Here is a 13,261-nt window from a genome sequence, read left to right as displayed (position 1 = left end):
CAAACTATGTGTCCTATATTCAATTGTTCCCCCTTGCAAAACCTTAAACTACAATAGCACAGTAATCTCAATCACAACAGTCATGTCTAAAACTAAGTCATTGGAATTACTTCAGTTCAGAAATAAAACCTAAATTGGTCACTGGATTATAAGGCTTTCTTACAAAATGATCTGCCTCTGGCCTTCCACTCTGATGTCATTTCTTACCACTCTCCTCCATAGCCACACTTGGCCACATCAGCACTTTTTTTTTTTTTTTTTGTGGAACTGGGGATTGAACTCAGGCCCTTGAGCTTGCCAGGGAAGCGCTTATTCCACTGAGTCATCTCCCCAGCCCTACATCAGCACTTTTTTTTTTTTTTAATTTATTTATTTGACTTATTTATGTGTGTGTGTGTGTGTGTGTGTGTGTGTGGCCAGCTCAGCCCACCAGGGGGCGGGGCTGGCTGGCATGTGGTGCTGAGGAATTGAACCGCGGTCCCTGTGCTTTGCTAAGCTTGTTCTGAGTAGGTGCTTTAGACCACTGAGCCATCTCACCAGCCCAAAACTTTATTTATTTTTTTATTTTTTATTTTATTTTTTGGCAGAACTGGGGATTGAACTCAGGCCGTTGCGCTTGCCAGGGAAGCGCTTATTCCACTGAGCCATCTCCTGGCCCTAACATCAGCACTTTCTATCTCTCCATCAGACTCAGGCCTACCAAGTCTTGATATGGGCCTGAGTGTCTACGTGTGTCATGTGGCTTGCCCTTCACTGTCCTTAAGAGCGTCAGCATAATGGCCACCTTCTCTGAGCCATCCATATGTGGAGCCTATCTTCTCCCCACCACCTCACCACTTTATTTGGTTTCATCTCCTACTTATTTTATAGTTCTTATTACCGGAAACTATCTGGATCCTTTACTTATGTCGGGATTACTGTCATCTTCCCCATACAAAGAAGAACCTTGTATGTCTGTTTATGGCTACAAACCAGCACCTAAAACAATGTCTGCTCATGACATGCACTCTCCCTGTTTATTGAAGGAACAGATGACAGGGTGTATGCTAGCTATACTAAAGGCAAAGTGTCCCTGCAATAAGAAACATACAGATCAGAAAGGAATCTGTCCTCAGAGATCTGGAGGTCTACTGGGAAAGATAACCACAGAAATAGGAACAACATGCTACTGGTTCTGAAGAAGGAAGAAATGCACACACACACACACACACACACACACACACACCTATAGGAAATCAAGGCCAGACTTGGGCAGGAGGTAGTAGCTAAGCTGAAAGCTGAAAGCTGTGCCAGATGCGTCCTTTGGTATTTTCTTTTTCATTCAATGCTCTCTTTGTTCTTTTTTGTGAGACAAATTTGACATCTGACTGTTAACTAGGTTTTCTTTTCAGAGTATGTTGGCACTGAAGTTCATTTTTTAACATTCCTGTTCTATGAACTTGGGTGAGATTCATTTGGTCATTTTCAAGTAAATGTACCTAAGAGCAAAAAATAATACATGTTTATGCATAAAACATAGTAATGATTTTAGATAATAGTTTATTTAACTGATATCAAATTTTCCATGTTATTGCTGTCACTGAACATATTTTTAGCATTGTAATATAAATTCACCCAGAGGCATGGCCAATTAAAATGCTATAAAAATGTAAAGGTGTAACAGAATGCTAATATTAAATTTGGTTAGGCTAGTAATGTTGGAATACATTACACGTATCACTTCCTTGTGTAGGTAAATCTGAACATTTTCTAAGCTAGTAAAGATTATGTGCATCAGAATTGTAAGAATTCAAGATGATTTCATTGTAACAATCTGTAGGAGAAAGGAAGATAAAATTTCCTGTATTCTCTAGAAGGCGAATATTTCTACCATCCATATGCTTTATACTTTGTCCCTACCACAGTATTCAAGGATGACTCCATCAAAGCATTCATTCACTGGTATGAAAGATTCAGGTTTCCCGAAAGAAATTTTTTTTTTTTTTTTTTTTTTTGCGGAACCAGGGATTGAACTCAGGCCCTTGTGTTTGCTGGACAAGCACTTATTCTACTGAGCCATCTCCCCAGCCCCTCCCGAAAGAAATTAATGGGAATATACATAGGAATGAGACCTAACATTTCTCCCCAACACTTCTTTGCTTTGGCATTGCTCAAGGGCACAACTCACAGACTCCACATTGAACGACAATATCAGCATCACAGTAACTTTGGACAAAACAGCAACTAACCACAGGTCACATCAGAAAAAGTGGAAATTTATACTTTCCATTTTGAAGTTCTATTTACTTAACTGTCATTAGGAACACTTCATACAACATCACAGAAAGTTCAAACTTTCCACCTTGTTAAAAAAGCAAAAAAAAAATAAGATCAAATTAGTACAGTACGTTTGTGACAGGCACTGTGGATTTTTTACTCAAATGCCAGTCTGTGTTCCTCTTACACACGAGACCCCCCCCCCAGTTCTGTTTAGTGATTGTACAATTGTGGTTCATGAGACTGAGGCCTTTTTGAACACCAGAGGTGAAGCTAGATAGACAATTGTGGTATTTCATGACCCGTGGGAAAGACTGATTTAGTCAAAGATATTTGGGTATTTGTGGCCAATGAGCTAGAGGGGAAGACATCTTCCCTTTTAGTCTGTGGACATTATTGTGTGAAAAAGTGATATTTGGAGCTACTGTAGCCATCTTTGGACCTAACTTATATGATTTTTCATATTAAAGCCCATCTCTTTCTCTAAATTAAATAGAGCCCCAGTGAACCTCAAGAATAACCAAATCAAGCTGCCTCAGTTTTTTTTTGTTCAACTAGGTTCCATATTTTGGCTTATTGGTATTTCCTAATGGAAATCGCTCTTAAGGCAATCAAGAGTTTTGGGAAGCACCGATAAACCTGGATACAATCACATTAATTGTCATTTAAAAGACAAAGTTTATAATGTGACCCTTTTAATTTGTGTAGTAAATTTCCTTTTACTAGAAGCAATTCATGGGCAGATTATCTCTAGAATTCATGAAGGCTGCTGGATTATTTCTAATATGTTTAAAAAACTGAACCTAAGCATACTAAAAGGGTTGAATTTAATATTTACAGAGTTGCAAAAGTGATTAGCAATGTGCTTAGCCCTGCCACAAATATTACAATTCTGCACAAACTAAAATAACTGGCATGTTTGCTGTATGCTCCACTTGCCTTAAGTAGTATCATACAGTTTTTACAATAACTCAGGGAGGCACTGTTATAGTACCCATTTTACGGATGAGGAAGCAGGCTAGGTGAGATTCAATAGCTAGACGAGGACCACAGAACAAATAGTAAGGCCAGAAGCGCAGCTGGACAGGAAAGCTCAAGTTCATCACCACTGCCCTTTTATGCCCAAGAGTCAATTTGTGATTAAGGCATGTGGCAGCCCCTGTTGGACGCCTACCTAATAACTAGTCTTTTCTTCTTTCAAACTGGCCCCCTACTTTGCTTGGATGACCCATGATCAAGTTAATGAACTGTGGAATCTCATTTCCTTTTGGCAGTGACTGGTCTGAGGTGGGCATGTGATGGGTTTTTTAGCCAGTAAGGGTGATCCTGCTGGGGGAAAGTCCAGGAAAGCTTTTTGTCTTTTATAAAAATGGGAGCAGCCATTTTTTAAAAAAACCTATTTTCCTGCTTTAGTGACTGCTGAGGATGTGATAGTTGGTGCTGTGGCAGCCACATTGTAATTAAGAGGTGATAACCTTGGAGATAAAAGCCAATATGCATATAGGGGCAGAAACTAAACAGGAAAAGAGGTTAGGTCCTTGATGACATGATCCTACTACTCAACTAACCCTGAAAGTATCTATATTTGAACTTTGTGTTAATGATATAATAAATGATCTCCTGTTTTACACTACTGTTTGTCAGTTTGTTTCTTGAAGCCAAAGTCATTCTAACAGGTACAGTGTAGGCAGGGAAACAATTATAGCAAAAATAGATAATGTGAAGGCTATTGGAGTTGAATCCAGGAATTCATTAGTACAAATACCTGTTTAGGACAAACAAAAACAGCTTTATCTCAGATCTGAGCATATCTGAGCAGTCCACATTCTATCTGTGCTTAATATTTCCTCCTTTACCTTCCGGATACACTGTTTCTCTCTTCCATGAGCCTGACTATCATAGACTGCATCAAAAGCTTCTCTTGCCCTGGCTTCCAGGCAGATCAGGCCCTGCGGATGCATCTGCAGGATGGAGGAGGGTGATGAGATACGAATCTCCCAGCATTTTTTTTTTTTTTTTTTCAGGATGATTACTTAAGCTGACTACATGCTTTGAAGGAAGGTCACAGGCGCCCGGCAGGCAGCCCTCTCCGCTGGAGCCTGGCTCCCATAGACGCAGGAGCTGTAGCCCCAGGGTTCCACACTTCCCTTGTGGTTTCCCACACCCTGCCCGTGCCATTTGTTTCCTGCCAAGACTCTGACTGATAACAATACTGTGAACCAAAATCAGGGTAGCTTTGGAAGCTGGGTCCAGTCTAAGATGTGGTGAGATTGTGTGGAGTTACTCATAATTAAATAAGGGCTCTCTGCTGCCATCAAAGGAAGACAGGAGACAACATAAACGTCATGTCACAAATTGAAACAAAGCATCTGTTTGCTCAAACAAAACACTTCAGACCTGAGACTGAGAGGTCAGAAAAGGTTACCTGGAAGAGGGGGCATCTGGGGTGAGAAAGGGTAGGATTGTTAAGAGATGGGACTAAGGGCATCCCAAAGACAGGGAAAAATGGGTGTCAAGCCACAGAGGAGAGAACTCTATAAAGAGGAGTTGCTGAAAAATTAGTGCTGGAGGAGATCTAAGGTTTCCTTTACTTGATGTTACTTCTTCTACCTCCTTTACAGATGAAAAAACTTGAAGCAGATTCGACCAAGGGCAAGCAGCAAGTAGCGTTCCAAGACTCCAACTCAGGTTTGCTAGTTCTGAACTCATCTTCTACCCCCGCCCCCAAGTAATCTGCTTACTTGAGAGTCTCTCCCGCTAGACTGTAACTTCCTTCAGAGCTGCGTTAGTTTTCTTCGACTTTGAACCCCAGCAGCTAGCACAATTTCCGACACAAAGTCGTTGTCGTTCCCTCAACATCATCAGCAGCTCCTGAACGTTAAGAAGCACCCTCCCTCCGCCAGGCACTATGCACATCTTTTATACAGTCATGTACTCTTCACAACAGTTTGGACGCTGGGTACAACAATCTTCACTTTTCAATTGAGGACGTTTTGTTCAGAAAAGCTCTAATTCGCTTGAGGTCTCACACAGCAGTTAAGTGCAAGACTCTAATTTGTGGCGACTCCGAAGCCCTGCCCCAACTGGCTTTCAAAAGCCTGTTGAGGGAATGGAAGAATAAGAATCACTGACACATCTTAAGCGATCGGCCTTCGCGGGCCACTCTAGAGGCCCCGCCACCGCGGGCCGCTCGGGATTCTGCACGTAGTCTTCCAATCAAAGCACACGGGCTCCTCCGGGTGCCCCACGCAGGCTCCGAGGCTCCGCCCCGTCTCCGCCCAGCTTGCCGACCACGCCCCCACCTCGAGGAGTTTGGTCACTTGGTATCCGAGTTTCCTGGGCTCCGGCCGCGGGACAAGAGGGCCTCTCGCGTCGTGCGACCTGCAGTCAGCTTCACTCAGCAAGCCATCTCCTCCGCCCTCCCTCACTCTCCAAACTTTTTTTTCCACCCTCTCTAAACTTCAGTCATGCTAGTGCCCGCCTCCTCCACTCCCACTAACCAATTATTGGTCTTAATTCTCGCCGATGACCCGCCCCCTGTCCGTCGGGGACCAATCCCCGGCGAGAAAGTTAAGTGTTGGGCTCGTTCCCAAGCGCCTGGCCGGTGACGGCAGCGCGCCGGGCGCCGCGAGGGGGCGGGGCTGTGGATGAGGGATGGGCGAGGGCGGGGGGAAGGGAAGAGGGAGGAGGAGGAGGTTGCGGCGGGTTTGAAAGCGGCAGTTTCCTGGCAGCTGGGGCAGGCGTTGGTCTCCGCGCTCCGGCTCCGCAGCGGCCGCGATCGATCCGGCTACCGGTGTCGGCGCCCCGGCGCGCCCCCGACGGATTTTTCGCGTTCCGGCTCTTCCCGCGTCACCTCCCCGCCCCCTGCCTCAGCCTTTCCCGCCGCTCGGGCGCGGAGCTCGGGGGCAGCCGCGGGCTGTGACCCCGCCCGCAAGCCCCGCTGGACCCGCCCGGGGCCGTTCCGCTCCCTTTCTTCAGCCCGGCCCGCTGCGGCCCTCGCGGAGCCCCGTCTGCCCGGGAGCGCGGCGGGCGCGGCGTCCGAGGGGCGGCTCGGGTTCTGGCGGCCCGGCCCCCGGCGGGTCGGGGTCGGGGTCGGGGTCGGGGTCGGCGTGAGCCGCCTGGGGCCCCCGGCTGAGAGGGGGCCGGTGCGGCGCCCGCGCGGGGTCTCCCCCATGGTGCAGCGGGGTTCGGGATGTCGAAGACACTGAAGAAGAAGAAGCACTGGCTCAGCAAGGTGCAGGAGTGCGCGGTGTCCTGGGCCGGGCCCCCGGGCGACTTGGGCGCCGAGATCCGAGGCGGCGCGGAGCGCGGCGAGTTCCCCTACCTGGGGCGGCTCCGCGAGGAGCCCGGCGGGGGCACCTGCTGCGTCGTCTCGGGCAAGGCGCCCAACCCCGGGGATGTGCTGCTGGAGGTGAACGGGACGCCTGTCAGCGGGCTCACCAACCGGGACACCTTGGCTGTCATCCGCCACTTCCGCGAGCCCATCCGTCTCAAAACCGTGAAGCCAGGTACCGGCCCTGCCTTTCAGTCTCGGGGTTGGGAAGGTCTGGGGTGGGCGTCCGGGAGCGGCCGCGCCTCTCCACGTTTATCGTCCTGGGCGATCCTAGACCTCTGAAGTGTGTTGACTCCCTTCCCATTTTGCTGATGGGAAAACTGAACCCTGGCTCGTAGGGCTGAACCACCAGTTGTCACCGAATTACAACCAGAAGCTGGGTTTCCTATTTGTACCGCGGTTTCCCACCGCAGACAAGAGTTTTTGACTGGAGGAGGCCAGCCCTTTCTTGTCCTTTGTGGGAAAGGTTCTCCGAATCGTAGCTTTCTTTTTTTCTTTGGACTGGTCTGATGCATCTGAGGCACCAGGAGACAGGTCTTTACTATCAAGATATTCGGTGCCAAATTACCACCCAGTGTACTCGGAGGCTTAGCTGCTTCAGGGTTTCATGCATAGCAGCGGATGTGTCAGAGCTGACAGCCTCAGTCTGTCCAGGTGGTTCAGGGGTTTGGGGACAGGCGAGGGTACAGTGTATGGTGGTGACATGGTGTGCTCGGGAGGAGCTGTTGAGAGACTGCGTTTTGAAGGGAGATCTAGTTGCCTAGCAGAGTAAATGTTTTATTTTTGAAGCTTTCAGTTTTAAAGAATTTTGTTTGAGTAGTAGGTAAAAAAGCCCCTGTTGCTGCGCTGGTGTCTTTTATGCTAGTAAAATCTGCTGCAAAGCACCTTAGTTTCTGGCATACTTGGTAGCTTCATAGCATTTGATCAGACTGCACACAGTGAGATTAGATAGTATGTAGTAAATAGTCTTACGTTGAGAACATTTTTGGTCGTCTCAGCGTTGGTCAGACGTACTGAGTTGTATGTAGAAAAGTGAATTATGTTCACATTATTACAAATCAAACTGTTTTTTGCTGAATGTGCTCCACAAATGCACAGTACAGCAAGATATAATGGATTGTCTAATTGTGATCTGATCCATCCCTTTACTGCAAAATACCAGAAAATTCTGGAGAAAAATTAATCTGCTATCTCTCTCACTTTTTTTTTCTCAGTGGCTTACTTTGGAAATATCTCATTAATATCCTTGAGCTTAATTGGAACTGATAGTTTGTGGTGCAGTATACATACGTGTTTGTGTTGTGAGTATACACACACATTCTACAGCCTCATGATTTTCTTAACATAGGCTGTTATATTTATTCAGCGATTGCAGATGTATCTGAGGATGTGAGGTTTTATTTCTGTTAATTTCTGGTTGACTTTATTTTGGTCCCGGGAATCGAACTCAGGACCTTTCAGTTGCCAGGGGGGCACTGTGCCACTGAGCTATTTTCCCAGCCCTGGCTGACTTTAAACAGCTTTTTCTGTAGTTTTGAAAACTGTAAAATTCTTTCTTAGCTTTAACTATTAAAGCCATATGTGGAAAGAAGAGGAGAGACTTTGGGGGTGTAAATCAGCCTGGCAGCCACTGTCCACAGTGTACAGCACAGGATGGAGAACATTACGTAGACAGCATTTGCTCGTCTAGGTGCCATTTAGTTCAAATTCCCTTGAGTCAATGAATGATGAAAACATCTGCATCATTGCTTTGTGTTTTGTTTTATTAATAGGGGCATAGATGAGAGTATAGCTGTTATTTAGAAAGAAAAAAAAAGAAACTCTTAAAGCTGATAGGGAAGCTGGTATGTTTCAAATTATTATGGTTCTGTTGGAAGACTAGAGAAATAACTTTAGTATTAGTCTGATTTACACATTATACATTTTTTCACTTTTACATCAAGATTAATAAAATATTTCAATGTTTAGGCTGTGCACAACAGCATTAATTGAGTTGAATAAACTCCACTATAGTTGGCATTTTTGTTATAATAAAATTTTACCTTCTTGGCAACCAGAGACACTGTCCTATTTTAAATATTTAGCCAAATAATAGAAATAACACATTAATCACTGCAGCACATTTTGTAATTATTAACAGTCAGAATGCTATGATTTATTTTTTAAAGGTTATTCTGCATCAGTAATTTCTATTGGATACCATGTCTGTGCCATCTGAGAGTCATACTTTTATTTCTCAGTAAGTTGTAATTTAAATTTTTTCCGTTAAGTATATTAAATGATGTTTAACAGCATGTAATATAGCAGTTTTTGTAGATTAAACAAAAACTTTAAATATTGGAAGAACTTCCATAACTTTGATTAAAAACAGCATAAGTATTATCTCCAGAGGAGCTAGAGAATCTGTACAGTTGTGATTCATTTAGAAAAGTATGCAAATACAGAGTAAAGAGATTTAAAAAGAAACTTGCTCGTCCCTTTATTTTCTTTTTATCTGAACTTTGTGAGAGAAATGGATTTTTCAATTTAATAAATAAGGTACTGTAAAGTGTCTTTACCATTCTGCCTCTTGTCTTGACTAGTAACTCCTGTCAAACTGTAACATGTCATTTAGAAACTGTCGTAGTGCAATAATGAAATAGAACCATTTTTATGAGCTGTATGTAATATTGATGGAGAACACTCTCACACTGTCTTCTGGTAAAGTCCATGGCGGAAGGATGAGCTGGAGTGTAGGATGTGGCTGCAGCAGCACTAATTCTTATTAGCTTTCTCCATCTAATTAATTGATGCGAAGGGAAGTTCACTCACCACCACTGTCATCGACCAGATGACTTAATGAAGGTTCTTTCTGTCAGTGATTGTTTTTAGATTTGATTCAAACTTTTTTTCTCTTTCATTATCATTATAAATGGGTAATGTGTTCCATTTCTCTTTAAAGTTCCATTCCTAATCTGAAGCTTTTCCTGAGAGAATCACTGAATTTCTTGTTTTATTGATGTAGAATGTAGCAGTCAGTACTTTTCCTGCTTCTAGAGTTAACCTTAGTTCCACCTATTGCTTTACCCAGCTAGTTACCTGTTTCATAATCATGACTGTCTACATTTATTTCTGCCGAGAGAAAGGAATTTGAACTTAGTGTTTTCCTAGTAGTAAAGGAAGTTGAACTTTGGACTCCTGGTGAGATTGTTTCATGATATGGCCCTGTGGCCAGCATGAGTTTCTTCGATTTCTACTTCAGAACATGTTCAGTTTCTAAATAGGTTTATTCTGGTTAAGTAATTGATTTTATTCTGAAATTACTTAAACTATGAATGTGTAGTTTATTTATATAGTATATAACTATTTGCTTCTCAGTATATCATTAAATACGTATTTCAGCAATTGTAAGCTATGTGGATTGTACTCTCGAGATTAAGTATTGATATATTAACGTAGTCAGTATGTGATGTCATTGTCTACTGCCTTCCTTATTACATGTTACAGTCAGCTACTCTTACATCTATTCTATGGCTGGAGATCAAAATCACTACAGTTCGTTTAAATAAAAATTAATCCAAAACAACTTGAATAGTGTTAATTAAATATAGGTATTCACCATTGATTCTGAGGCATTCTGTTTCTAAGGGATTTTTGCTACAAAGATCTCTTTCCTAGAAATACATTCCTTTTTGGTGAAGGAATATTATTGGATGATTTTAAATAAATACTTTCTATTATATGTAAATAATAAAAACTTCCTTCTCTTAGTTCTTGGATCTTTTTGTTAGCTTTGTTTACTGGGCAGTTTAGGATTTCAGTGAGTTTTCTTTAGGTGTTTGTAATATCTGAAGAAAACTTAAGAGAAAGGGAGTTAATAGGATTGGAATACAATAAATTATTTGGTACTTTCTGTTAAACAACAGAAACTAGAGATTGGATTGTGGAAAACAGCATCAAATTTTGATAAATTTTAAATTTGAAACTCCCGTTTTTCAAATTTTAGTGGCTTTTTTTGTTGTTGTTCTAAGGACTTAATAATTATGGGTTTCAGGTTCAGGAGGCTATTCACTGGCACTTTCAGTTCATAACAAGTAATGGGCTTCGTAGAATTAGCTTTGCTGAATTACTACATCTTTAACATTTCTGTACCGAAATTTTTTCTGTGCGTCACTTTGTAGGAGTATTATAGCTAAAAACTCTCAGATGTTTAATTTTGTTCCCCTTTTTCTTAATATATCATTCTGATTGCTTTATTGATCCTCTACTTACCCCATATCTCTGATAATTTAATACATAAATTTATTTTCTTCAACTGAGGAAGAGCTTGGTGATTCTTAAAAATCTGATCTTTTGGTGAAGATTTATCTAAACTGACAGTAAAACTTTCTAAGTTTATGAAATCAGTGCCTAGTCTTCTTAGGTGAATAATGCCATACTTTGTAGCCATCAAATGCTTTGTAAATTTTGTGGGTACTTAGTGTTTTAGAATTGGGTTATAGGAGAATTTAACTTTTAAACCACTTTAATATGACCTATTAACTTCACATGGTGCAAATTTCAAGGTCAGTTTTGGATTGTTTGTGATTTTAAAAAAAACCAATGTTTTAGGGTTTAAGACTAGATTTAGTGCAAGTCTTTTGATTTTTCAGTTTTACTCATTTTTCACACTAGAGGTACGTGCTGCAATATCTGCTTGTATGGGGGTAACGGTGATGAGCCACTGCCCTGTCAGAATCAGGACACACAGGTGGGCAACCAGTGATTCCTTTTTTTTTTTTTTTTTTTGCGTAACCGGGGATTGAACTCAGGGCCTTATGCTTGCCAGGCAAGCACTTATTCTACTGAGCCATCTCCCCGGCTTAAGACTAGAATTATGCTACCTATTTTTGGTTCTCTTTTACTGGTTTGAGAATTAAGTCCCTTGAAGTACTACATTTTGGTAGAAAGAGTGCCCAGAATTTCACTGTTACCAAGGGTGCTAAGACTGGCAGTAGCTTGGAGGCTGGGGTTGTAGAGAGACTTGTTTGTGGGGAAGAAAGGCAAAACCACTCATTGTTCATCTCCTTGAAGGACGGATTTTATTCAGAATGTCTTCTAAGAAAAGGTGCCTCTTTTATATTACAAAGAGAAAATGAAAAGTTCTACTGGCACACATTTGTTCCCTCAACCAACACACAGTGGTGTACCCACAGTGTGCCAGAGCAGAGCTAGCTGTGGGGAGAGAAGGATGAGTCAGGAGCAGTCTGTCTTCAAGAAATGCATCACATAGTGGGAGCTTGATGACTCACTGCTCAGAATACCTGGAGAAAAGGTTTTACTCTTCTTTCCATATTGAAAAGTCTTCAAGTAAGGTTCGTATGAATTTTGGTGGCAACTCCAGGTAGATGAGTGAATTGACTGCAGGGTTTGGATTCTTCAGCTATTACAAAAAGGGAAATCGGACATAAAATTATCTTTTTAAAAGTTCATAAGATAGTGCCTTGTACCATTTTAAGGATGAATCTTCCATGCTACCTATGTTGAAATTAGTTACTGTGTTTTGCTTTTATTTTTTGCTGTTGAACACCAGATGTGGTAGTTGGTTTGCATTAAAGAGATATATTGTATCAGAAATGGGTATCTTTTAATTCTAAGACACTATCCTTTCCTGGGTGTGCATAGTGAATTTGTAGAAGTTAAATGTGTCAATTAGATAAAAGGAAGGAAGGTTTCATTCTTTTTACGTCTTGGTAGTCTCCTTGTTAGCCTCCTTGATTATCTGGTTTGGCTGATTGGAGAAGGAATTGGGAAGGATTTTGAATTTACCCTGGCTTTGGAAGATGGGTCAGGTTTTGGATATGTAAAGTTGGGGCCTTTCTCCATACTAAGAAGCAGAGGAAGAGAAAAGCATAAGGCAAGAATATTCAATATGGAGAGATTTACACAGTGTGCTTCCTCTCAATAATATGTGTGTTGTGTATTGAAAACTTTTATATTGTACAAAAGTACAAAATTTGCATTTAGAGTTAGAAACCAGAGGGAAAATTGTACTGTTTAAGTGTGTGTATCTGTCATAAATTGGCACCTGTGAGTTTAATTGAAACTTGAAATGTGTTTTCCCCAAGCATTAATTCTGGTACAGTGCTCAATGCATTTTCTTCCTTCCAGCCCCAGTCGATTTGTAATGTAGAGCTATTAGTATTTTTATTTAACCCATAATATAGCTGAACTGGTACCTTTTTTATGGTTAATAGGGTGATTTGAGTTGCATTGGAAGCCTCATCAATTTGATGGGAAGGGAAGTTTGCTAGCATAGCAAAAAAGGAACTGAAGTTGTATTTTCCCTTAACCAAGGCCTCTCTTGTGTTGCAGTCACAGCTGATGGGCACCTTGCACCTGTTTCCCTCCCACCCCAGTAGGTTTATCCCGATGGAGCCACTTGGCAGCATCACAGTGACGTGTTCCAGGACATGTCTCCCCATCAGTTCACGCATCCTGGCTTGCCCAGGACTGCATAGACAGTATTTTATTTATCTATCTATCTATCTATCTATCTATCTATCTATCTATCTATCTATTTATTTGAGAGAGAGAGAGAGAGAGAGAGAGAGAGAGAGAGAGAGAGAGAGAGGCCAGCTCAGCCCACCAGGGGGCAGGGCTGGCTGGCATGTGGTGCTGGGGGATTGAACCGCGGTCCCTGATGCTTTGCTA

At 42.3% G+C, this 13,261-nt stretch overlaps 1 protein-coding gene across 1 annotated transcript in view; it reads left to right on the top strand.

Annotated features, from left to right (window-relative positions):
- The first annotated feature begins 6,301 nt into the window (after positions 1-6,301).
- Positions 6,302-13,261, top strand: part of Magi3 (membrane associated guanylate kinase, WW and PDZ domain containing 3) — a 253,253-nt gene continuing 246,293 nt past the window's right edge. The window contains exon 1 of the mRNA XM_004641696.2: positions 6,302-6,764. Coding sequence (XP_004641753.1) covers positions 6,449-6,764 — 316 coding nt within the window. The 5' untranslated portion in view covers positions 6,302-6,448. The remainder of the gene's footprint in view (positions 6,765-13,261) is intronic.

The sequence above is a fragment of the Octodon degus genome, unplaced genomic scaffold (assembly GCF_000260255.1).
Source record: "Octodon degus isolate 3935 unplaced genomic scaffold, OctDeg1.0 scaffold00140, whole genome shotgun sequence".
Taxonomy (NCBI): Eukaryota; Metazoa; Chordata; class Mammalia; order Rodentia; family Octodontidae; genus Octodon; species Octodon degus.
This window is presented reverse-complemented; position numbering and strand designations above follow the sequence as displayed.